Here is a 27,105-nt window from a genome sequence, read left to right as displayed (position 1 = left end):
ATAAAATTTTACCAGTTTTTTACTACTAGGTATTTAGTTCTTTCTTTTTTTGTGAGGTTTAAAAGTGAAAACTGCATCACTTCTCTCTTCCCTATTCTCCCTCCAACCTGTCTCTTTCAAATTCATGGCTTGTTATTTCTTTTCTTTTTTTAAATTTATTTATTTATTTCTACACTCCTGATTTTATTCCCTTCATGGTCCCCACCCCCACCCCAGAATTCCACATCCACATGCCCCTCCCACCCGAACCCCCTCCCCTTCCCGTCTCCACAAGGATGTCCACACCCCACCCACCCCACCAGGCCTCTAAACTTCTGGGGCCTCCAGTCTCTTGAGGGTTAGGTGCATTTTCTCTGACTTAACCCAGACCCGGGAGTCCTCTGCTGTACATGTGTTGGAGGCCTCATCTCAGCTGGTGTATGCTGTGTGGTTGGTGATCCAGTATCTGAGAGATCTCAGGGGTCCAGGTTAATTGAAACTACTCGTCCTCCTGCAGGGTCGCCCTCCTCCTTAGCTCCCTCCAGCTTTTCCCTAATTCAACCAGAGGGTCAGCATCTTCTGTTCATTGGTTGGGTGCACATATCAATATTATTGTTGAATATATATAAGCAAATAAATGTTAAGTGCAGCCTGCTGAGTAACCTTTAGTGTTGCTTTTATGAATATTCTGACCATGTGGCATTCAGTATCCATGCAGGGGTTTCATCCTTGGGAAAGACTAATTCTCCCTCTCATAACATTCTATATTGTCTATAGCTCTTCATCTAGGCAGTGGCCCTGTGACATTTCCTCCATCCATGTTGGCATGTCTACTGGTGCTGTCATTGTTCACGTCTTGCTTAAGCAGTTACATTGTTGAGATTTCGTGAGTGTGGCTTCTCTGCCATATCTAGAAGACAGGATCTTCCTGGTCTTCTGCTATTAAAGCCTTCCACCCCTTCTTCCTTGAAGGCATGGTGGTGGTTTTATGGAAGCATCAACGGCATTTGGACACTCCACAGGAGGTGTTCTCTGCGTTGTGACTAGTGGCAGTCTCTAATGGTCTCTACCTGCTATGAGATGAAGCCTCTTTGAGGAGTAACATAGCACCCACCTGTGGGTGTTAGGAGACGTGTGTAGAATGTAGTTAGTTAGGAGTTGCACTGGTTTAGGAAAAGTGGCTTCAGTTGGCTCTCTTCAGTTGGATCTATGACCTCACTAGGCTTGCATTCTTGGCTACGTTTACAGTACTGGATATCATTTCCCTCTTGTTGAATAGGACTTCAGTCCAATTAGATAGCTGCTTGTTACTACCAAGATGTAAGTGCCACTAATGTACCATCAGGGCAATCTTGAATGCCAATCGTTGTTGCAGTTCACGGGCATCACTACCTGTGGTGATTGGTAGGACTGTTGCGTAATTTTCCTCCCTTGATAGCTTTCACTCTGCCTCTTGTTTTAGTATTGCAAATAATATTTCATTGGATTAACCTGCAGAATCTTTTATTTCATATCTAGTGATTAGGAGTTAATATTTGCTTATTTAAACATACATCTATTAACAGTAGCTTTGATGTAGGGCTTTTCACGTTGCAGTGCAGAGAAGGCCAACCCATGTGTGAGCTTAACTGGTTTCAGACAGTAGCATATATAGTATATATTTAGTCTTTTCTGTGCATTTTATGCAGTTGAGCTAGTAATTGGGTAATTATCTTAACTGATAAATCTTTATCATTGATAACGTTGAAAAAGTTTTCTGAGATTTGACACACACACACACACATACATGCATACACACACACACACACACACACACACACACACACTCTTACTTGATTTGAATGTATTTTCCTGTGGGATGCTCTTTTCAGAACATACTCCCTCCTTAATTTGTGTTCTGTTTAATCAATGGTGAGAATCCTGCTTTGGTGCTGTGCATTTGCTATGATTAACTTCCCAGCCATTTCTCATTAGCCTACCACAGTGCTAAACAAATACTGTATTCTGCTGAAGAGTTAGGAGCCACTGTCAATTTAGGTATCACTCACTCCCTGCTGTGAAGCCCATTGCATAACTGTCCCCTAAATGACAAGGCTGGTATGCAGAAATGACAAACAGCTTCATATGGTTGTTAAATATGTCCGCCTAGCAGACCTAATCAGTAAAGACAATGGGATGCTGCCCCTGTGGGCTTTGTAGATAGGTAGCTAGCCAGTGTGTCCATGTGCATCGTGATTGAACTTATAACTGGATACTCATTCCTGTGGCAGGTCTGGTGGACCCAAGGCTTGGAAAACCTAGTTGATTTCCCCAGTGTCAATTTTATAGCTTGTCTTTCCAAAGGTCAGCCATCACCTAACGTAGCGGTGTCAGCGTGGATTCAAATACTCCATGTTTGTCTTTTCATAGTCCGAATTGGACATTGCTATTGATAGTTGCCATTTCTGTCCTTTGTAGTATGACCACAGAGCTCAGAGAAGGCCGAGAAGAGGACCGAGAATGGACTCTGATATCTTATAAAGCTTTTCTGTGTTCATAGGCTGTACTAATTCTTTTGGAAGATTTGCTGGGGTACCTAGGTGATGTTTCCCGAAAGGTTAGGTCTGATCTTCTTTCTCAGACCTGTGGGTTTATGACACATGTATGTCACATATTATAGATTGTACAGATTTAGTTGTATGCACACTTCGAATATGTACCTGTGTGTTCCCTTATGAGCATCACTTCAAGGAAATCCGTGTTATTAGTTAGAACCTTTTAAGTCTTTAGAACAAAATGGCTTTACTCGGTCATCATTGCTCTGCTCTCCTCAGAGCTTGTTTTTCCCCTGATGGTTTTTGAATTTCTCACTTTTCTTATATTTGGTTTGAGATTTGTCATCTTGCCTTTCACGTACAGTTCCAAATAAACCAGTCACCAGAGATAATGTCGTTAGGATCAGATGAACATATGGAATTGGAGAATGCTCTCAGTGTGGTGACACAGCTTTATACTGAGTTCTTTGTCACTTTCTCTTCCACAGGCCTGGTGTGTATAGCAGCATGGGTTACAGGCTAGAGTCCTTGGCAACCTTCATGCTTGTTCTGCATACTGTTGCAGAAAAACAAGACAATTTGTGATGCAGTCCTAGCTTGTGTGCTTTTAAGCCCATTTTACCAAGTCTTTCAATCAAGCCGAGCATTGTGGACCACGTACAAGATACTTGGTATGGAGATACAAGCTGGGCAGGTCTCTGCCAGTCACTTTCTACCATTTGTACTTTTGCTAAGGACCTTACATCACTCCTTTACTGTCACAGAAGGAAACTCGTAGATTTTTAGTCACCTCCCTTTTATAAACATATTTTAAGAGTCTAGTTAATTTATCTTGTACTGTGTATTCAGTCAGCTAATATGTACAAATGCTCTGTGAGCTTTGTAAATCGTGGTTTGTCAGTTACCAAGATCATTGTTTTTCTTTTTTATTTACTGATTCTGTTCCTTGAGATAACATCTTCCTATATTGTCTAGGCTGGCCTTGAAGTCGTGATCTTCTAGCTTTAATCTTTGGAATCCTAGGATGGGATCACAGCCCTGAATCCTCAGGCCTGGGTCTTCCTTGTGTACTTGGTCATCAGAAAGTTTTGGAGTACTCACTTTCTACTTCACACTCTGTCGGGTACCGGGAAGGTAAAAAGTCATCCTTTTCATCGAAAGGGCTTGACATTTTCTGAGGAAGCACCTCACAGTTGCTTAGAGTGTGGTGCAGCTGGTGGAGCTGCTTTGCAAAGCAGACGCTTACTAAAGATAGTTCTCAGGGGTAGGACTTTGAACGATTAGGTCTTCCACAGCCCTTTGTTGAGAGACATAGGTCTTCTTCCTCTTCGGTATCTGAGGTGTCAGAGGCAGGGAGGGGCCCGAGCTAGTTCTGTGTTCACACCATTCATCCAGTTTGCTTTCTGAAAATGAGTTGACGACTGTTTAGAAAACTGAGATGCGGAAGAAGTAACATGTCCATGGGAAGTTATGTCGTGCTATAAATTAAGCAAAGTTCAGTGTAGTTTAAGAGAAATGAGATTCGCGTTCTATGATTGGAAAAATGAACTTGTTTCTTTAGGCTGCCCTTGAGCCAAAAAGTGTGATTTCACCAGCGAAGTACTTCTAGTTGAACAAGCTACTTTGGCTGCTTAGAAGTCTGAAATGTTCTAAAATGGCCACCACCGTGAGCCCTGTCAGTCTTCTGAAGCTCCGTAGTTCCTCGACCTTGGTGAAAAGCAGAGTCATTTGTCTCTGCTTCATATATGGCATCTCCACCGATGTAGCTTGTGTCCAAATGTAATTTCTGCCTCTCACTGGGGGGTAGGGTCAAAAGGCTCTTGACATCCAGCCGCCAGAGTTTTCTGCTGAGCTCTGCAGGAAGAGCCCCATGCTGTTAAGTGTGCTCAAAAAATAATTGAGATGTGTCCAAGGGGAATTAAAATCCAACCTGTGCAGAAGCCACTTGCAGATGGACTTTAGCCCAAATGTAAGGACGTGAGAAAAGCCAAAGACAAATCTACTTCAAGGGTGGTTGGACACAGGTTCCTGCTGTGTCCACCATTGGTAAACATCCCCATACCCACCGGCCTTCGGGTCCATTACAGTGTCTGCTACCACCTTTCTGTGACTTTCTGAGCCTAGACGCTTTCTTCACATACCCCAGGCTTGGCACAAACAGTGTTCCTGGTTTCCATTTTGTGAAGCCAAGAAGGGGACAGGTGAAATGAAGCTTCCTCCTTCCTTTACAACAGCTTGACATTTAATGCCTGGAGACAGTAAATGAGTCCATCTAGAGAAGTCACACAGTTTATATAAGAACTTTTGGTGATTAGTCTGTTTAAATAAAGCATTCTGGAAAGCCAGCTGCAGACGCATGTGAATAAGCTATCTGAGGCTTCTGGATTGGGATCTGGTTCCTTTTCTATGTGTCTACAGGTTGATCCTTTTTGGGGCATGAATGTTCTGTTCCAGGGACATAGCTTTAATTTTACTGTTTTTAACTAAAAATTATTTTAAGGCAATAATGTCCTTGGAAAGCAGTATGAATTTTCAAGGGGCTAGAGTTACCATAATGAACCACTTTGATATGCAAACAATGATTGTGACATATTTAGCTTATATATATATATGTATATATATATATATATATATATATATATATATATAAATAAAAGGGTAAGGACAAGGAAGGAATTGTAAAAATGAATCACTGCGAGTGAGTGACCTGTTCTCGGATACAAGGACAAGAGCTCATGGGAAACCCATCTAACAAGTGTGGTTAGCCCCCACAAGGCCTGATGAGTGATTCCAAATGCAGCTCTCCAGTCCATTTCTCTTTATGTATCGTAGCTTTGTTCTATTAAGGTGTCTCTCTCTCTCTCTCTCTCTCTCTCTCTCTCTCTCTCTCTCTCTCTCTCTGTGAGATAAAGACTGAACTCTGTGCTTCTCACAAGCTAAGTATGCACTTTATCTTTGAGGTATACTTTGTGCCCCTGTATTTTTACATTTCCACAAATGTTTGATAGAAATGGATGCGTACTCACATTGTCAATTGCCCTTTAAAAGTGTCTGATTTGACAATATCCATGAAATGGAATTGTAAAAGTTTTAGTAAGTTCCTAGCACAACATTTGTTTTGTAAGATTTCCTTTAAAAAAACAAACAAAGCAATGAGGTTATGTCACTTTTCCAAGTAGATTTAAACTGAACACTAGTGCTGTTGAGAAGTGTATGACCTGCAAAACCTATGACAACATGGTGTACACAGTAGGTGCTTAACAAATACTAATTTGGTGTGCTGCAACAAGCATCTATAATTTCTTCCTAGTCTTCAATTTCCCCCTTTTGTATAAAAAATTACTTTGAAATAAGGTGGGGACTATTTATTCTCATTAAAGTACTAGCACTAGTTATAACGATAGCTTTTATTATCCTAGTAAGCACTGGCTTCTCTTGTTTGCTTGGTAAAATGCTGTTTACCTGGAACTAAAAAGCCTGGGATTCTATCATAGTCCAAGAATCTGTGTTTATTGGCAAATGTAATTAGGGGAAATACTTAAGGGATTGTTGGTACAGTGTTCTCCCAGCTCTTAAGCAATCCACATCTCACTGAAAAAAAAATTTTTTTTCCTTCCTTCTCTCTGGCTGCTGCCCCAGGTCCGTTATTTTGCAAGAGTCTCTGGTGTCCACGACTTTGAGCCTGACAGAGAGTCAGTCGGCCTTGAGTGTGAAGCAAGAGTGGTCTCAGAGCTACAGGGGTTTTCCTTCACTTTCATCCAACCACAGCTCCCAGAATGGCATGGACCTAGGGGACCTTCTTAGCTTGCCTCCGGGCACGCCAGTGTCTGGCAACAGCGTCTCTAACTCCTTGCCACCCTACCTTTTCGGCATGGAAAACAGCCACTCTCCTTACCCCAGTCCTCGGCACTCAGCAACCAGGCCCCACTCCACCCGCTCCAAAAAGAGAGCGCTGTCCTTGTCCCCGCTGTCCGACGGCATCGGGATTGACTTCAATACTATCATCCGTACTTCACCCACATCCTTGGTGGCCTACATCAATGGATCAAGAGCCTCCCCAGCCAACATGTCTCCGCAGTCGGAGGTCTATGGGCATTTCCTGGGTGTCCGTGGCAGCTGCATCCCCCAGTCTTGCGCAGTGTCCAGCGGGCAGAAAGGCGTGCTGGTTACCAGTGGAGGGCATACGCTGCCGGGCTACGGAGAGGATGGCACACTGGAGTACGAACGCATGCAGCAGCTGGAGCACGGTGGCCTGCAGCCTGGATCTGGAAACAGCATGGTGTTGCAGCCCGGCCTACCGGGCCAGGATGGCCAGACAGCCAACATGCTCAAAACTGAGCGCCTGGAGGAGTTCCCGGCCAGTGCCTTGGACCTGCCCTCTGCACCGCCTCTCCCTCTTCCCCCGCCTCAGGGCCCCCCACCCCCATACCATGCCCATCCACATCTTCATCACCCAGAGCTCCTGCCTCACACTCAATCGCTGCCCCTGGCCCAGGCTGGCCTGGAAGAGGATGGGGAGCTGGAAGATTCAGGGGGTAAGCACTGCTGTCGTTGGATAGACTGCAGCGCCCTTTATGACCAGCAGGAGGAACTGGTGAGGCACATCGAGAAGGTCCACATAGACCAGCGCAAGGGGGAAGACTTCACGTGCTTCTGGACTGGCTGCCCTAGAAGATACAAGCCTTTCAACGCACGATATAAACTGCTGATCCACATGAGGGTCCACTCTGGGGAGAAGCCCAACAAGTGTACGGTGAGTTGGAGTTTCCGAGGTCCTGGGCCACCTGTCTTGAAGGTCCAGCTTACTTTTCACGCATGCATTTTATCCAACAGGACCGAGAAGGCAGGTAAGAGTTTCTATTTCTGTGGGATTTGAATGTGTGGTGGTTAAGGTACTTTATTAGGTTTCTTGCCTCGTCCTCTAGCTGGTGTAAGGGAAAGTTTCCTTTGATGGTGCTGGTTTTTCTCCCATTCTATCTCAAGCCCCATGCCACTATTGTTGTGGAGGTTAGTCTGCTCTAGTCTGGGATTGTGGAAAGGACACAGACTCCGTATTCCCTTGACTACATGGCTGTTGAAATGTAGGGCACCATTCACTGAGCCACAAGCAAGCTTTTTTTTTTTTTTCCTCTTTTCCAAAGTAAATAATCAGTTTGTTTTTTAAACCTCTGAAAATTTAGGCGAGGCTTGGGATCTGGGGGCATGGCTGACATTTAAGATAGGAATTCTCCACTTAGGAACTTGACTATCGAGGTAGCAGCGTACACCCTCATGCTAGCACGTCGTATCTTCTAGGGTTGCGAGACTCATTAATGATTTGCAGTCAGCAAGGAAACACCAAGGAGACACCACGGGAACAGGGCCTCGTAGGATCTCGCTTAATTTTGAGGAAAGATAACTTTTGTGGAAAAGCATAAAGCCTGGGTCGAGACGATTTTGTGCCTTTGGTGTTGAAGCACATGGGTCTGTTGTCTCTCCTGCCTTCCTCCTTCCCAACACTGATCCTGCAACCCTGATTCTGTTTCTTGGCAAACCTGACTGTTTTTGAATAATTTGATTGTTAAATGCTTTCACCACACTTTCACACCTCGAAGAAGCCCTCGGGGGCTTACAAGCAGAACTTCACCCTCAGGATCACAAGAGATAGCTTTGCACAGTCTGAGAGGGCTCACTGAACTCTTGCAGAGGGGGTGGGGGGAGGGAGGGAGGAAGGGAGGGAGGAAGGGAGGGAGGAAGGGAGGGAGGGAGGGAAGGAGGAAGGGAGGGAGGAACATACGTTTTTCTATTAGTCTAGATGTCCAGGAATAGTTCTTCAGAGTTAGAACCCAGATTCCTATGTGTTCCCTTAATATGGAGAGTTCTGGAGATCAGTGATAAGGGATGGATATAAACCAGATCAGAGAGGAACGGGTTTGACTGTGATCCTCCCTGCCAGCATCATCTCTAGAGCAGGTTGTGATACAAAGCGTGTGGACTGTGTTGACAATTGACTGTAGGTTGGCCGAGCTCTGATCGATGCAAAAGCGTGCCACGAAGGTGAGCTCCGGGATGCACGAGTCAGAAGCCATTTCACCGCGTACTGTGGGTGTTTTCGAAAGAGCTGTAAGGCTTTCCGGTGGAATGGAGTTGTGCTTTTCGTCGTTATATTATGCCCATGTTGTGATTTTTTTTTTCCCTCATGGAAAACCTGAAGCGGACGCATTGTGAGAGTGTTAGGTTCTGAGTGAAAAGAGTAATTTCATTCCAGGAGGCCGAACTCTATGCTGTCAGTAGGTTCTGTGTCGAGAATGCCACAACAAGAGACAAGCAGTTGAGGGCAATCCTGCTTACTCTGTTTGGAACACAGGGGCCTGTGGCAAGCAGGAGAAACACCCAGTCTCTGAAGGAAAACAGTCCAACCTTTTAGTTCTGACTAACTCCCGGCTGAAAATAGTTCATTGGATTTGGCTTTACTGAAACAAACATTAAAGTTAGAGTTATATTAAAAAAAAACTTTTTTGCATTTCAAAATTAATTTCTGTGCAAAAGGGTTTCCCCATTTTCTCCTCGGGTCCCAGAGCTTTCAAAGACATTAAACTTTGCAGAGTTGACTTTTGCTAAAGTGCACAGTGAACATTAAAATTAGAAATAGTCGAGGGGAAGAACAGCTGAGCGGTGAGCCTGTGTGGCCATTCACTGTGTCATTCAGGACGGGCGGATGAGGCAACTGTGCTCTCCTAATCTGCCCTCTCCTCATTCATAGGCGGGACACGTGCACAACTTACTAATCCAGCAGCAGGACTAGAATCGTAAACCACTCACGTGCTGTGTGCAAATTTAGATAAAGCAGAGGTACATAGGGGTTACTGATGCTATGATCTCCCACCATGGGGAGTGTACGGTTTTAACAGGAAGAGACCCATTTTTATGTCAACGTACATACCGTGAACCTTCTATCTTCTGAAGACTGTTAATGTTGCTACATGTCATGTGCTTCCTATGTGACCCTGTAGAGTGCTGGCAGTAAGCAGTCTTGCAGTGGCAAGGCTTGGTGGACATCTCAGATTGTAGTCTGCAGACAGGAAGATGTTGTGCTTAAGGGGGGATGGACATCTGAAGTGTGCATCCTCCTGCCCTTTGCAGAGGGAATTTTCCCAAGCTCACGGGATCCAGGCACACAGAACTTCCAACAGGGAAGTGTTTCATTGCATTGAAATCTGAAGGTAGCTTACCCCAAACCAGAGCCATGTCAGGTAAGGTGACCACGTTCTTTAGGAGAAGTGGTCTTCGGTTTTTTTTTTGGGGGGGGCTACAAAACCTAGAAGTAGTTTGAATTTTAGGGGACAGTCTGGTTTTGTTTTGTTTTGTTTTGTTTCAAGTATATCTAATTTCTATTTCTCCTGTGTGGATGACATTCAGACTTAGTCATCATTTTCATCTACCGGGTTATTTAACCAAGAAATGGAATGGTGACCGATACGTGTTTGGTGACCATGACTACAAGTAACACTAAGAGCTTCTGGAAATTATGGTAAAAGGAGGGTGTGTCAGGGCCAATGCCTGCTTTACAGTAAGAGACTACTGTGGAATCCCCCCTGTTGTCAAGTTACTTATTCTCCATGGGAGAACGCATTTTATCAATCATTGCTAACCTTGGGAGGCTGCAGACTAACCCGGAACCTGGGAACAAAGCAGAGCCAGGGGAAGATTCCGAATTCATGATTTGGTTCTGTTATTGGAAGAAAAGGATGGGTCTCGTTCTCATCCAGACAGCCCCACCTGTCACTGACTGCTCCCATGGAAAGACAAACTGGCTCCTGCCCTTAAAGTCCTGGTTGCATGAAGTGGACAGTTCCAGACAGTGGCAAAGTGTTGCAACGCAAAGGCCTCAATAGGTGGAGAGGCAGATCTCAAATGAATCAGAACCCCAAATGTAGCAAGGTTGTATTTTAAAGTACATTCAGTCATGTTTGTTAAGTTAAATGGTTTCTAGGTGCCCACCAATGTTCTCTACCTTCTTGCTTTCTCAGCAGCTCTCTCCTTGGTAAATCTTAGGTTGTTGACTGTAGGCCATTCCCAAGTGTCACTAAGTCAAGTTTTGTTAAGTCTTTCTGAGATGAGGAGGTGCCTGATTTTCAATTTAGAACAAGTCTTAAGAGTTAGAACTTGTCCCTCCTCTCCCCCCCACAAGCTCCAAACCACTTCTGTGCCCCTAAGAGGATAACAAAGAGCATCAAATCATTCCTAAAGGATCCCATAGTGGTGGTTCCAAAAGAATGTGTCAAAGGCTTTCACTCTAGGGAGGCCTCTTGGCTGTTGAGCTCAGGGGTGCTCAGTGCCCAGTAGTGTTTTCCCGGGGGCATTGAAGTGTATTCTGAATGACACGAGAAGCTTGGTCCGTGAGCGCTTATGCTGGGAAGCAGCCTGTTCCGTGAGCAGGGGCCCAGGTTCTGTTCAGGTCCAGAACTGCGGGGCCTCTTTTCCTGCACAATTGAAAGCCTTGGGAGTGTTAAGGAGGAATTAGAGGCGATGTGGGTTGCCACTTACATTTTGCTTATTTTTCCTGGATGAATTTAATCCAATAGCAAAATGAATTTTGCAAAACTTTTACCCACCCACAAATTTTCATGAAAATGTCACTGACCAAAGACAGTTTTAAATTTTGTATGAATTGACTCATTTCTCCACAGGCATTTTTTCTGGCAAAATTCAGCGTATTTGCTTTGGCTTGGATATGGGGCAGTTTGCTTTTTAAGTAACACTGGATTATGAGCACAAGAAAATAAATACAGAGCTGGGGCCATGTCCCCAGCTCTCTTTTATGGCCTGATGTATGGTCATGGGCCAACTTTGGCCATAAAAGATATTTTTTGAGAGAAAGTAAATCTGTTGTAAAGTTTTCTCCCCGTCTACAACCTTTATTTTGTTATTTTTGATAAGATTTGGCATTGATTTGATTACCACAATTACATGACCAGAGAGGACCTTTGGAAAATATTTGACTATAATTATTATTTAACACATCAAAACCTTTATATAGGCAGCAATGGGTAAATTTGCATAGTACCAAGTATTGATGAGTATGGAGAATGGTGTGTGTGTGTGTGTGTGTGTGTGTGTGTGTGTGTGTGTGTGCGCGAGTGCGCGTGCACGGAAAAATAAGTTGGTGTAACCATCTTGGAGAGCAATTTGGACATTCATAGTAAGTTTGAAAATGTGTATATTTAACAGAACCATGTTTATGTGTCTCTCTTACAGAATCCTTTACGTGTCAGAATAGAAACCTAGGATGAGACACATGTCGCATATGTGGTTTTATTTATATAAAAGTGTAATTAACTCTACTTCCACAGACAAGGTAAACCGATTTGCTATGGTTTATTCTTATGTAACACTATGAAAGAGTCTAAGATTAGTGAAATACACTCCACATGGTGAATTTCACAAGATAAAATTGAATAAAATGCTATGTGCAAAATGTGGTATAATCCAATTTATGTACATTGAAACCCACAAAAAAATTAGAAAGGATTTTCAGATAAACAATTATGTGGTCAAGCAAATCCTATGGGCAGGAGAACCAGTAATCTTAGGGTAGTGGATATTTCCAGAGGGGAAAGAAATGTACAGAAATAGGATGTACGGATTTGCTTCTTGTCCTTCTTAGAGAGGGACTGAAGTATAGGTTACCCTTAATTTCTGGCTGTATCTGGTGATGATACAGGTGTTGCAGGGCCAGCTTATATATCCTCTTACTACTACTTGAAACGTTCTACAGCTCCGTATTTTTATCCTAATACAGTAGGAAATTGATTAGCACACACGCCAGTGTTTTTCCACACATACCGTTTTTCAGATGAGAACAAAGCTGAAGAAAATTGATTTTTTTCCAAGGTTATTGTTTAGCTGTTCCTCACTTAGGGTCTCTTTGGCAACCTAACTTTCCTGACGTGGACTCACCCAGAGTGCTTTTTAGAGCCCCAGTGCCTGGCCTCCACTCCAGGGTCTAGGGTACGATAGGTTTGGGTAGAAGTTCCTGTAGGAGGTTCTAATGGGTAGCTGTGCCTGAGAACCAGGGCTCTCAAAGCTTCTAAGTTCTGACCTTGAGCTCGAGAGGTTGGAACCTAACGCGTCACTGTTTCAAGTGTGGAGAGGCTGTGTTTAGGACTGAGCATCTTCTCATTCATATTATTGTCTGATAGTGACCAGGGTGGACTCACTTTTCTCACAATAGAGCACATAGAGGGGAGAGTTGAAGGATCAGAGTGACCCAGGGCTCGGGTAGTAGCTTTGCGAGTGACTGACCTTCATACGTTCACAGGGGGATTGCTCTCTGCCTGTAGTTCAGGGTTGAGGTGAGAGTAAGCTGAGATTCAGGCTTATCACTGTCACCTTCCTGACAGCCGCACGGAGAAATTGGTCATGTATTTCCCGTTTACAAAGGGGAGAGTAGATCCTTTCCAAACTCTCTGCTCCAAAACAAAACAGAAAAACCCCAAAACCTATGTTCAAAACAGTTGCTGTGTTTAAAAAAAATACTGGATTTTTCCTTTTCTGTAAAATCTGCCTGATACGATTAAATAAATAAAATTAACATTAATATCCTCTTTGTCTCTTGAGGCTGAAATACCACCAGTTAAACATCTGGTAAAGATCAGAGACTCTAACTTCCAAGTCATTTCCCACAAGGCACTGGTCTGTCAAAGATCAGGCACAGACTCGGTGATTTCAAACAGTACAGTTAAGTCTTGAGTTTTTTTCCTAGTGGATTTTTATATGAGGGAAGTACAAACATACTCAACTGTGTGTGTGTGTGTGTGTGTGTGTGTGTGTGTGTGTGTGTGTGTGTCAACATAGATGTTACCATAGTCTTCGAGTCCGTAAGAAGAGGGAACAGTGAAACCACAGAAGTTACCATCAGATGGGGAATTGACCACGTCTAGATGGCGTCCGTCAAATCAGATTTCACATCCCAAGACTGGAAACCTGCCATTTGGTAGTGGTTTAATTTGATTTCTCTATAGAAAGCGTTTAATCCACTTTACCTGGGGAACTAGCCTTTCTTGAACTTTGCTCTGAAAATAAATTCATAACAGATCGCGGCAAATGTTTTGAAGAGAATCCTGGTTTAAATTTATTTCTCTGTGATTCTGAGATAATAACAAATAATAGATAATGAGAGTGCCTCTAAGAGGTTAATGTCTGAGAACTCACTTTCATTAAACAAGATCAATAACTACTCGATAGTTAATGTTCCTTTTAGTTCACGTTTATTTTCTGGTTCATCTCTAATTTTATGCCCTGAAATAACATTTTTTAAAATTAGAATTATGCAAATCTTTCCACAAATGATTAATTACTGGAGTATATGTCAAACGTTTTGAGTTTTGTTCATGTATAGTTTCACAAATGTATTTTTCTTCGCTCTTTTAAACTGCAACGGTGGAAAACTCATTTGGCAATTTATTAGGAAGGTCTTTAGTGACCTTTGGAATAGTTTTTAATTACCTCTTTTTTTTTTTTTTTGAGTGGTCATGTTGACATCTTCAAGTCCAGACAGAATTTGATCCTGTAGAATAAAAGAACACACCTGCCCTTAAACAAGTTTTTTTTCTATGCAGTTATTAGTTCCTGTAGTAATCATTGAGTCAACGCTTTTAGATGGTCATAAGACAATGGTTGTGTTAACCCTGGACAGTGGATGTGTGTCTGGCAAACCCAGAACCAGGGCCAGACATGCCTGATTTCACACTTAACTAACTGTGGGCAGTCAGGTGGCCTTTTCCTGTACAAATACTATGGAACCTAAATAGCTCTCATTAGTCACATACACTTGGGTGAGGAAGTGGGGTGAAGCCTGCCCTTACCTGATAGCACAGTGTTTATATTTTATTTTCTTGGGTCATAGTCATGCATTTCAGTAGGGAGGACAGCTAATTCTTTAGGGGAATTTTAAGGACACTTTAAAGACAATTAAATTGAAAAATGATTTAGAAGATGGGAAATAAGAAGACTGGGCAGTGTGCTGAGTAATGGGACTTGGTCCTATGTCATTGGGATATTATTGTGAGCCAGGGTATGTATGGCATCTGTACTGACATGTGGCCTCCATGAGGATTCCTTTGCTTATGTCATCATTGAATGCGTATTCTGAAGTAGACCGTACCCTGGAAGCCAGATAAGTACATGAGCTACTCTCTTCTGGAATTCACAGTCCAGGGATGACCCACAAGCATATGTTCAACACAAAGCAGGGGCTGCGAAAAAAGTCGGGAGAGGCTCCCAGCTCTGCATGTAGAGACCCAACTGCCCTTTTAAGGGAGGCTGACATCTGAAAGGAGAGTCGATATCCTGTAGAGAAAGGAAGGAGGCCATCTGAGTGGAGGTGCCACAATATCTCAGTAGAAGAAATGGCTTCTGAAAAGTTGGACAGATCTAGATACTAGGTAAGTGTGGAGTGGAAGGCCGTAAGGACCCCCAAAGAACATCTAGTGTCCAATTGGGACATTATTACAGTTCAGACAATCATAAGCCCAGTTAGTATAAATGGAAATCGAGTTAATAAAGCAAAGCCCATAGGTACCATCTTCACTGAGGAAGCAGCACTGTTTTGCTGCATGTGAAATGAGCCATTGACTCCAGCCATTTAATCACCGTTTCTTAGGTTTACGGTTTAATTCTTTACTACAATGAGCCTACAGGCTGGGTAAATGGCTTAGTTGGCAAAGCACTTTCTACCCAAATGTGAGGTAGGGCTAGGTGGAGATCCCGAGGACTCACACAAGCTCCTGGGTGTGGGGATGTATTTCCCTGATCTGGCATCCAGGGGACAAAACTCAGAGGGATTCCTGTAGCTCATTGATCTCCAGATCCAGTCTGTCTTAAAAATAAGGGAGAATCGAGGAAGACATGCGTCTGACTCTGGCCTACACATGCACGGATGCGCACTGTACACCACCTTCATGTGCACGTGCACACACAGTGCATCTGCTTTCTCCCTTGCCATGTGAGCAGCTAGGGAGACGCATGCGTGAGGACAAGCAAACGCTTTTCTGTTGTGGACTTTAAAGATAAACAATTTAAAAAATCCGGGCAGGCCTGGAGAAGGAGACCAGGGCTGTTTGATCAATTATGTAAAATGATTAACATGTGGACAGAGGCCGTGTCCATTATCCTGCGCACGAGTAACTTTCCTGTAGTTAAATATTTCCTTTAATAATCTGTAAGGAGACTGGGGCACTGTTAAACAGAGCTGCGGCCTGGTGCTCGTTATGCAGGCTCATCAGCCTCTTAGCCTTCTCAGACACTGCTGACGTTCATTTTGGATGTTTTTTTTCTCCCTCCAGCTCACACTAATTAATAGGGAACAGAGCTAAACGCTTAAGATGTTAAGTGGGAAGAGAAAAAAGTAAATCATAAGCCCAGTTAGTATAAAAGGACTCTCTTTTCCTAGGGATCCTTTCAGGCCCCAGACCACGGTCAACCATGGCCCTCTGTAGATTTCTTCCTGGAGCTGCACTGGCTGCACTGTCCTTGGTTGGGTCACTCGAGGCCCCATCATTTGCCTACGGCAGGGTTGCAGGCGTTAGTAGTGCTCCCTGTGGGGTCATGTGAGTGGTCTTGGATCTTTGCTCTTAAAAGTAAGGGCGGCTTCTCAGGATTATCGTACAGAACAATGGCTGTGCTTTAGAATGTTTCTTTGATAGCATTCCACTGGGGACCCACACTGCTGAGTGTGACTTCCAGAAGAAATTTGGCTATGCTGAATTCTCCTCGGCCATGCACGGCCCTCTCGGTCCATTCCCAGTCAGCGTGCAGTTTGTCAGCAAAAGGTTAGATGGCACTAACTGGACTGGGGTTTGAGAGAATTAGTAGAGAAGGGGAAATGGAGGGAGGACTCTGTTGTATAAATGAACCTAAAGTAGAAATGTGTTCCCATTTTCATGCAGGGTGGCTCTGTCTGAGGGAGGCTCCTTACCAGGTCCCTGACTTGTACTCTGCTCATAGTTGAGGCTCACTTCAGGGAATAATTGAAAGATAAATTCATACATAGAACAGCAAGTGTCTGAGAAAAGTTTCAGAGTGTGGGCCTTCCCAGAGGGAACTGAGCTTGACAAGGAAGGAAGGACACAGTAAACCTCTCCCTTGAACCTAAAATTCCTCCAGGGTAATGGAGGGGAAAGAAAATGGTTGTGCTATGAGCTGTTAGCTTAATTTAATTCTCACAGCACTTCTTAAAAGTTACTGGTGGGTCCTGAGACTGACTCTGAATCTGTTCCTTCTACTATGCACCCATTTACCATGTCCCTAGATCCTACCATAGCTCAGTAATTAATATGTAAGAAGCCACAACATATACACACACACACACACACACACACACACAGAGAGAGAGAGAGAGAGAGAGAGAGAGAGAGAACGAGCAAACACAGCACATGGAACTTAGCTGCTAAATACATTGAGGTTCATTAGTCTGCTATTTCTGCTTATATGGATACTTGACATTTTCCACAATAAAGTATTAAAAATAAGTAAAATATTTTGACCTAACTTTTGGAATGAAGAGTTTGTTCTCTTCACCTTCCACAGGGTAGCAGCACCTTGCTTTTTTTCTGGGTAAGCTATGAAAGAGAATTGGCCAGTTTCCCAGTGTTTTTTTGACAGTTTCTGAAATCACCTCGTTTAAGAATGAGATGAGGGCTGGGTGTGGTGATGTTCATATCTGCAATCCTAGTACTTCTGAGGCTGCTGCAGGAGGCTGGGGAGTTTGAGGCCAGCTTGGGATAGGTAATGGTGGACAGGGAAGGGGAAGGGAGAGAAGGAGGGAGGGAGAGATTCCTATCACCCTTAGGCAGTGATTTGCAAAGGTAAGAGGGAGGAGCATTGTAAAATATATTAAGATGATAGCATGCTGCCACAGTCAGTTTCAGATCTGTGTCTTGGTGTAGTAAAATCTTACTTACTTTCCAGGTTATAATATAGTTTTTTGCAGTTGTACAGTAACTCAGGCCCTTCAGTATGAGTACAGCATTCTGAGCCTACTATGAAGGAGATTTTAATGATGATTATCAGCAACTGCCGGTCAAAGTGATGCGTCTCCTCCTTCCCATGATTGGACAGGACTCAGGCACATGGTGCACAGCTGCAAGGGAGGTTGGGAGTGAGGTCTTCCTGTGGACTCAGGAGAAAACATGGGGTATTGATGAAGGTATCAGTTCATGGAGCCAAAGTACTCCTCGTTTCCATCCCCTGTGCAGGCCTGTTCTGACCTCTTGAAGAGAAGAGGCCCTTCCGTCATTTTACTCAGTCTCTGAGCTTCCTGTGAGGGTGTTGACCACATCACATCACTCTGTTTGGTTGGTTTAAAGGGAATTTTTATCAGTGCTAGCCCTGGAATTTTGCTTTTCCATTTGCTAAGTCTTTCCCAGCCCAACCGTCTTTTTTCCCCCATTTTCACTTTCCAAAGATTGCACTGTCCCACAGTCACCCCTGCTGGGAAACTCTCCTTATCACAAATGGATTACTCAGTTTCCCCACCTTACCCAAATTGCATGTTCTGGGTGCATGATTTGTGGTTGATTGTCATCTTCTAAACCCTGGGGCTGTGTGGTGTTTTCCTGTCCTGCGGGCATCTAGCTTTTAGGAATATCTAGTCATTACTGAGGGCAAGGTCACAGATGAATCACCGAGACACTCACCTACGAGCATAGAAATTTGGGTGTTACTTTGCCAAGGCCCTGAAACACAGCATTTACCTTCTGTTCATAAAGCACCCTATCTGATACACACAGTGGGGTTATAAACATTCTTATGTTCTCTGAACGCTTGCTTTTAGTCATGAGCTGGCACATACTCAAGGAAAGAATGGCAGTGTACCTCTGTGGGCACTTTTGGTTCATTTCCATCAATATATTCAAACAAAACGAAATTGCCCGACTCTTTATAATGTGCCCTTTAGTGTGTTTAAACTTGCAAAATTATCCCTACAGATGACAAATCGTAAACATCACACAAAACCACAGCCCCGGTTCAAGGCCTATCTCAGTGTTCCGCTGACACTCACCCTTCTTAGAAATGTTTAAAAGTGTTTTAGGAAAATGGAACAAGGCAAACAGGCTTATCGGCAATAAAAAAAAATCATCGATTCTAATTAAGAGGCGTCACATATGCAGAAACAAAGCCGCTTTTGTGTGATGGAAAGTCGACCTGCTCTCTCAGATGCATGGAGTGCTTTCCAGTGGCTTTAGATAATCACGCTGACGAAGTTTCAGGGCCCTGACCTTTTGGCCCATCTCAAGTGATTCAGCTGTACTTGTTGAAACTTGTCTAAGGTGTTAGTGGGAGGTGTGCTGGATACGGTTGTTGTAAAAGCACAGTGGCAAGGCAAGCTCTGTTTTTGAAAGCCTCCAGCTGCATCTTGAACAGAGGTGGGAAGCACCAGTGTTCTCAGGGCAAAGTCTGAGTGTATTGAAACTGTTTCTTCCTGATAGCAACCATTTCCCATAGCAGCCTAGTATGCTGACCCACTGCTGGTGAGGACTCCAGCCTCTCTGCCTGTCTGGGTCAGCCTGATCCTGTTCCATTGTGTGTTCCTGTAAGGTTGCATTTAGATTGTGACCCTGATTTTATGCTGTGTCCACAGAATGGGGTCTTTATGACGGAACCAGTCAAGGAAGGCACTGTACAATCCGAGCAAATAATGGAGAAATCACTCTAATTGCTTACTCAATTGAGGTGTTAAATCAAAATCAACAACTGTGCCACACGCACTTTCCTTGAATTCAGAACTTAAGAACAAAAATGAATTTCTAGACCATAGGGTCAAGAACATAGATCTTGGTGAATCAATGCGCAATTTAGTTCTGAATTAAGAGTACATATTGACCATTTGTACTGTCAATGATTGATTTTCAAAGAGTTCCACAAAAGGCATTTTTAGTTGCCTGATTGTATATTTCCTCCAAAGATTGCTTTGCTAATTACCATCAGTGGGCAATAGGGATTGCCAAGAGAAAAAAATCCATTGTATCCCAAAGGAATGGTACTGCCAAGTGTCTTGATGGGCTCCTTCTCCACTTACCTGTGCCTGGGAGCAAAATTCTGAAGTTGAATTCTCTCTTAACTGAGATTAGAATAGGCTTAATTGAAGGTGTCTGCAATGGGGTCCAGCTTCAAACTCTTAAATGCAGAATTCATGCATTTCTACTGCACACAGAACAAAGCATTCTACTGACCATCACTAAATCACGTTGTTTTGTTTCCTCCTTTACTTTTTACAAGAGCGAGTGTGATCCACAATTCAAAAGCAGAAAGGAAACACAAAGAAAACTGCGATGATGTGTGTGTGTGGGGGGCTCTCATATAATTGCTTCACTTAAGTATCTTAAATATTTAAATATCTGGTTTATGTAATGATGAGTCGTTCATCTAATTATAGGTATGCATGCCCTCTGTGGTCTCAGGAGGTGACCCTCAGATGCAAAACAGAATAAAGACTCTATTCACTGTCTGCTTCCCTCATGCGTGGAGCAAACGTTCAGCCAGTCACTCACTGAGCAGTGGGGATAGAATAGACAGAATGGAGCCAACCCCAACGTTCTCGGTCTCCCTTGAACTTACCGCTCTAAAGAGGAAGGCAGTGAGCAGTGCAGATATAAAGAGAACACAATTCCACTTTGAGGGGAGGGATTTTGGCCTACGTAAGGAGTGGCCTGAAAAGATTGAACCAAGAAAAGAGAAGACGGAGTTAGGGGAACTCTTGAGGCCCGGACTGTTGAGGGCCTTGTAGAACCGGGTAAGGATGGTTTTGAGTGGAAGAAGGTTAGGATTTGATTTGTCCTGGAATCCTTGAGTGCTGTGTAGTGAGTAGATTGAGGACAAAGGAGTCAAAGTGAGGGTTCACAGCTTTAAGAGTTGGAGTTATAGCAGTAGCCTTCTGTCCGACTGTCTTACTTATGTCTAACAGTAGAGACTGGGAGAAATCTGAACATATGGCTAGATATGACAGGATTTATTTCCAAAGGTTGACCATGGGGCTGGGTAAGCGGGAAATATCAGAGGTGAGTCCCAGCTTTAGCTTCTATGTCTGGAAGCCTCGGCATTCCCTTTAACTGGTGTTGATGTGGTTCTGGTAGAGTTGTGAAGGATACAATTTGGGTTTGGACATGATAAGGAAGTTGTTTAGACATTTAGATGGTGAGGCTGGACACCAGTGAAGTCTTGGCTGCTGCCATGATGTTTGAGTCGTCTGTGTAGTTAGTATTTAAAGTTAGGAGACTGACTGAACTAGGAATTATGAAGCAGAGTGACGATGGACTGGTCTCTGTTCTTTCTGTAGCAGGCTCTGAAAGAGAAAGGAGTCAGGAGAGGGAATTCTTGTTACTGCAAACCTTGCAGCTACTTTGCCCAGGACTGTTGTGTTCCCTAACCCCACCTTGTCTCTAAATGCATCTAGGAGAGTTTTGAAGGGTGGATGAGGGGAAAAGACTTTGGAACAAAGCGGCTATCTCAGTCTCCCATGCAAATACCTGCCTTTGTGCTAGACCAGGAGGCCCACAGACAAAGCAAGGGGTATACGTGCTAAGAAAAGAAATTCATCATTGTTCATCAGCTCTTGGAATTGGAGGGCCTGTAGCTTAGTTCTAATAATACCTACTGTGTAAGCCTACTGAAAAGTAGTAATACCCCATGCTGTCATCAGAATGTTAAGGAATCCATGTTGAGGGCATTTTAAACAGGTTGGTTTTTTTTTTTTAAATCTTCCTGGGAGTTAAATCCCAGGATGATGTGTTTTAATAAATTAATTTTGGTGAATTTTATGCTGTCATGTTCTAGAATGGGTGTTCTCAGTTACCTTGCTGGCTAGTCTTCCAAGGGGCATGCTGTGGGGCTGTCCGACACACTATTATCAGGGTCACAGTCTTAAGTATTTAAGAAGGGCTTTCGTGTTGCTTTTCACAGAGAAGCCCTGTGGAAATTATATTAGTTTTAAGATCATCTAATTTTGTTTCTTCTCGCTATGGACACAGCTTAATGAAAACCCTTTTGTGTACCATGTGTTGGATTTGTTTACTGTGCAATATGACAGCGAGGGAACAAGACCTTACATTCCTGCTTCTCAGAAGTTTATGATGTGCTTGTGTACGGCAATAAATGGGGCTGGCTCCAGCTGGATGCCTCTTTTGTTTGATTGTTATGTCATGTCTGCATCCAGAGAAAGGCTAAAGCTCCCGCGTTTCTTTTTATATTCATTTTCCCCTTGTGCTGCCTCCCCATCTCCCTCCACCTTCCCAGCACCAACTCATCCCTTTGTCTTTTCTCTCTGTGCAAAGCTCTTGAGAGGCAAGCACAGAGAAAAACAGAGGTTGTAGAAGTACTTAAGAGCGCTGTTTCCCACTGGGGGCTGTGAACGAAAGCTTATTAGATGCTTCGGGATGGTGGAGTGCAGTTTTCAGTTTACATTGTAGGGAGTTCAGGTGTACATGGGGACTGGTTTATACATTTTTTTAAGGGTAGATGATCCAGCTGGGTGGATCAGGGCATTGTAAGCATAGGACTATTGATTTGGGCATTTAGATTGGCCAGTTTTGGTTGGGAATGGACCCTCTCGGGTATGAGAGACTGTTTAACTACTTCCTGTCCACTAGACACCTCTCTACAACAGAAGTCACATTAGCATGTGTATAGGTGTTTCTATCTGCTGGTGAGTTGTATTGGCTCCAGTTGAAAGCATTAAATCAGGGAAGACGGAATCAGACAGATGTATTCATGGAGGGATGGAACTGTTAACTTGGAGATCCCACCCAGTGCCTGAAATGCAGAACATTTGGCTGAAAAAAAATCCCCCTTAACTGTGAAATGATAACGGTCCCCACTTCCTCGCCTCCTTAAGGACCTTAACCATGACCTCTACAGCTGCAGGAAATAATGGTTTATCCTTCTAGGGTTGCGTAGGGAAGACACTGAACACTGTTTTAAGCACCTGTTGACAGTGCTGTTTCATAGGAAGTGCCGAGGTCAGTGGAGGCTCGGGTCCTTGTCCCAGAACAATGGCCACATCTAGAATTAGCGGTTCTTTCTTTGTTTTCTCTTTCTCTCTTTTGTAGTGTGGGGGTTGAACTCATGACGTTATTTGTGTTACGCAGGTGCTTTGCCACTGAGGTTCATCCTCAGACCTAGAATTTGTCTCTAGGGGTGCTCACAAGGCATAAGTAGTACAATATTTGAAAGCCTGCATTGTATCCTTTAGATGACCACAATTATAATCAGCGTTTGAACATTCATGGGGACACCATTATTTACTGAAAATGTATAGAACTTAGGGACCTGAATTTGCAAGTTTACTGTGTGTGTCTGTGATTGCCCTGTCTCTTGGTTCTAGAAACCAGTTCAATACTTCCTTCTGGAGCAACTCAGGGAAAGGTTCCACTTTTGGTGCCCATGGCCATCCTGTGTACAACGAATGGTTCATTAGTTGGGAAGGGTTCCTTCTACTCTGATCCAACTCTACTCCGAAAAGCTAAACAGGGCTTTCAATCTACCACTGTGTTGAGTCCAATAGTACTTGCAAAATTAAACACTTAAAACAATCAAGCTAAGTGTAAGCAATTTAATAAACAGCTTCCCCCATAATAATCAGAAACATAGTAGCATAAATATTGTTAGTAACATTTGTAATAATAATTCTTAACTTCAATGATTGTGTAGCTAACTTGCTCCACACACTAGAGTCCAGGTAAGACTGGGTTTTGCGACAGTTGACACATAAGAGCAGCAGCTTTATACGGCTTACACTGAACAATAAACATCCTGTTCTGCCCATGACAGAAGAGAATTAAGTGACAGCAGCTGTATTAGGACCTTTGCTTTGGACAGAAGAGTAAAGCAGTGTCCGTGGTCTGAGACAGACTGTGGGGAAGCTCTGTTCGACCCGAGATAGTACCATCCAACATGTCTTAGGTTTACAGCCCGGTCCCAGGCACACAATTTCTGCCTTCTCACAATGGCCCTGGTGGGAACGTTTGTTTTAATTTTAAAATTCGGGAGCGATTCTTGAGAGATTTTTTCCCTCAAGGTTACTAGCTAGAAAGTATTGGACCATGAACCAGGACCCAGGGTTGTATTTTTTTCAACCAGTGTCTTTTCCAGACAACCTTCCATAAAGTTACAGTGAGGCATTTTCACCGCATTCTATACGCAGATGTTTCCAGCATCCCCATTCGAGACCTTCCCCCACCCCAGGCCTACTATATTGCATGGATTTAAGGGAAGCATTTATTTTGCATTCCCACTGGTGGTGTGAACTAAAGGGCCCCGAAAGGGACACAGTTCCCAGGACTCATGCAGCTCCATCCTGGGGTTTCTTTGCCAGGGCTGAGTAAAATGTCTCTTTGTGCCGGAAACTCACAAGACCTGACCCCACCTCAAACACTATATAACTTTTTACTGCCGCTTATAGAAATAGCTGCTCAGCTCTGCTAAAGGCAGAAGAAAGGTTTCCTCTGGTTAAGGGAAGAAGACCTCAGCATTCGACAGTCATCTTCTTTAGAGCAATGGGGCCTGCAGGACTAATGTCCTCTTCTGAGTCGGGTTCTTGTAGAAAATTCATTCATACCCAAGGAGAACCTTATACATCTCTGAATTGTATTGCCAAATAGTATTAGAAGTGAGTTTTTAATATCCTCTAAGTATGCAGGTATTTTTTTTAACAATACTTTTGTTGTTGCACACTTCCACTGAATACGGAACCAAGACAGAATTCTCTGCCATACTGTCTCATGTTCCAGAGGGTAACTGCCTTCTTGCCGCAGGTGATCAGTTTTGTGCCCTCAGAATTTATGTGAGAAGGTTAGTGATTAGGAGAGTGTGTGCAGTGTAGCATTTCAGCCCACCAGGGAACAAGGCTGGTTAAAACTGGACAGGTATAAGCTGCTGGTGTGAGCCTTGTCTTCTCATACAGCCCCACCTCCCCAGCTCCTCTGGCCCCTGTCTAAGAAACTCTGTCGCCAATACAGACCAGGAGGAAAGTTACCTAAAACAATACCAACTGTACCCTTTTCACCAGCCATATTTCTTCAAAACATCCTTCTGACATACATAATTTAATTCTTGCAAAGTCCAATAGAGAAGGCAGAGAGAGTGAGCAATCTAGTTGTTTCAACTTTACAAACTGATAAACTGAGGCTCAGCAAATGTACGTGAGGAAACTGCTTAAGTTATGGAATTGCATGAGTATTTGAAACCATGCTATAAATAGTGTTACCATTTCACTCAAAAAATGAGGAATTTAAAGGTATAAACGAAATTTAAGGAGTTTAAATTCCCTGTGAAGTAAGCTTAGTACAGCTATATAATGCTGACCTCATTTTACATATATTGTGTGTATTTATAGGGAGTATTTTATGTCCTACAATATAGAAGCCAGAACCAATTATGTTTAAAACAAGGACTTAGAAAGTCAGACTCCATCATTAGTTGGGATTCGGTTTTTAAGGTGAATTGTGTGTCCTCAAAAAGATACGTTTGAGGCCCTCACGTTCATTACCTCATGACACATTTTAGAATAGTTTTTTTTCCAGATATAATTGGATCCAAATGAGTTCACTAATGTAGCAGCTGTGGGAGGCAGAGGTAGATGTGCCCTGGGACAATGGCATGGATAAATAGAGGTGGCCTGACCAAGTTAGGGTGAAGGCACAGAAATGTCCGTCAATCAAAGATGGCCAGAAACACTGGTCATGGTGCTTGACCGACAGCAGGACAGACAGATACTGTTGGAAGCCAGAGGCACAGAACAAGTCTTCCCCTCACAGCTTACACAGCCACGCCTTTAATTTGCACTTTGACTCTTCAGAACTGCAATGCAGTAAATTTTCTTATTTTAAGCTCATTCCGTGTGTGAAGCTTTGCACAATGTCAGTAGGAAAACAATGCAGTAGGTCCCCCCACCTCTGCGGAATACATTCCAAGACTGTCTAGTGGGTGCCTGAAGCGTTGGGTACAGTATCTACTTCTGTACACCCTGTGCTTTCCCCTATATACATGTGCAGAGGGCAGATTTCATTTCATGCATTAAGTATAGTAAGGGATAATGAAGACACACTAAAAGAGGACAATTTAAAAGGATATAATGCAGTAAAAGTCTTAACGAATGCTCTCTCTCTCAGAAAGAGACCCATGTCAAAAAGAGAGCTATCAAACTGTTTGCCTGTTTTGTTGTGACAGTGTGAGATCTGTCTGTTGAGTGCCTGTCTGATGAGGAGGAGGAGGATGGTGTAAGCATCGTGCTCTCGGGCTCAGTGAATTGGAAGAAGCATCGCTGTGCCATGCTCACCTCAGTTGACTGCAAATTCGGAAGCTGTGGGACATGCAACCGTGGACTGGGGAGACTACTGGTTCTGCTTCCTCTACCCCAGCCTCCTGACCTCTCCCGAGCCCATTCAGGTGCTGTCTCCACTTTCACTTTCATCCTTGTAACCGCAGAAGCAGCATTGCAGGGTTCTGGCCTTCGTCTCAGAGGCAGCAGAAGCCACTGAGGTGTTCTCAGAGGAGAAGGAAGTGAGCAAACGTAGGTAAATGGTGGATTATTGTGCACTACATGGATCTGGCAACCACAGTGAAAACGAAACCTGGGCCCCCTGCTGGCCCAACATATCCATAGAATAACCTTGGATTTAGGAGCCCTGTCCCTTTGGGCCTCAGATGTCAGGCTAGTCTCATCTATACATCGTTCCTCAGACTGTGGGCCAGAGTGGGGTGAACTACATGTCTACTGGGGACAAGTTCTGACCTGCTGACCTTGAGAGGTTCAGGATGTCTTAAAGTGTGTGGTCTGGAAAGTCAACTCCTGCAAACTTGTGCACCTTCTGCCCCAGACCTGCTGAGGTGAGTTGTCTAGGGGAGTTTTCCTGTGCTTTTGGCAATACATGAGTGCTAATCCTGGGGCATGTGAGTGGATGAGCTTACAACGAAATGAATTCACAAGGTTGTCTGTATTAAAGTTATAAATCCCTGGAATTGTGTATTCCAACTTTGGTTGTAACTCTTAACTATACAAAGAAAATAAAAGGATGAAGGTAGATGCTTCACCAGCTGGTGGGAGGCCATATTTAAATAAATCGAGAGAATAGATTGGAATTAGAGCCACGTGGAAGTTCTACAGCCGTGTCGTACAACGTACCATTGTAAGGAAGGAAGCCCTACAGAGGCCTCAGTTCTCGTGCAGTTCCTCTCTCAGGGGAATTCGTTTACTGGGTTCTGCAGCCAGTTGGGCTGTGTGTGGGTTGCTTCGTTCAGGGGTGAGGGTTGGTTGATGCGGTGATGTTCTCCATGTCTGTCATACAGCGTATTGATCTTGCTCATGGAGAGTGTCAGTGATGTTCCTTCTCTGTTTTTCACCTTCCATCCCTCCATTCATTATCGCCAGTGCACCCTCCTCGTCTTTGTTAGTCATTCTTGTCACAGAGGGACAGGTCATTAGAAATATCCCAAGGTCAGTGAAATGGTGCGGCTCCGTGTTGCCGCAGAGTTTTCGAGGTGATCGTTACCCAGACTTGCATAAAGGCGTTAGCGTCGTAGTAAAGATGCAGTGTTGTGTTTTGAGTCGGGGGTCCTC

General features: G+C 43.7%; 1 protein-coding gene across 2 annotated transcripts in view; it reads left to right on the top strand.

Annotated features, from left to right (window-relative positions):
- Window positions 1-27,105, top strand: part of Glis3 (GLIS family zinc finger 3) — a 423,182-nt gene that overhangs the window by 143,915 nt on the left and 252,162 nt on the right. For both annotated transcript variants that reach the window (NM_001432483.1, NM_001432482.1), the window contains 1 exon segment: window positions 6,153-7,266. In NM_001432483.1, the coding sequence (NP_001419412.1) occupies window positions 6,295-7,266 (972 nt within the window). In that variant the 5' untranslated portion in view covers window positions 6,153-6,294.

This window comes from Rattus norvegicus, chromosome 1 (genome assembly GCF_021556685.1).
Source record: "Rattus norvegicus strain SHRSP/BbbUtx chromosome 1, alternate assembly SHRSP_T2T, whole genome shotgun sequence".
NCBI lineage: Eukaryota > Metazoa > Chordata > Mammalia > Rodentia > Muridae > Rattus > Rattus norvegicus.
This window is presented reverse-complemented; position numbering and strand designations above follow the sequence as displayed.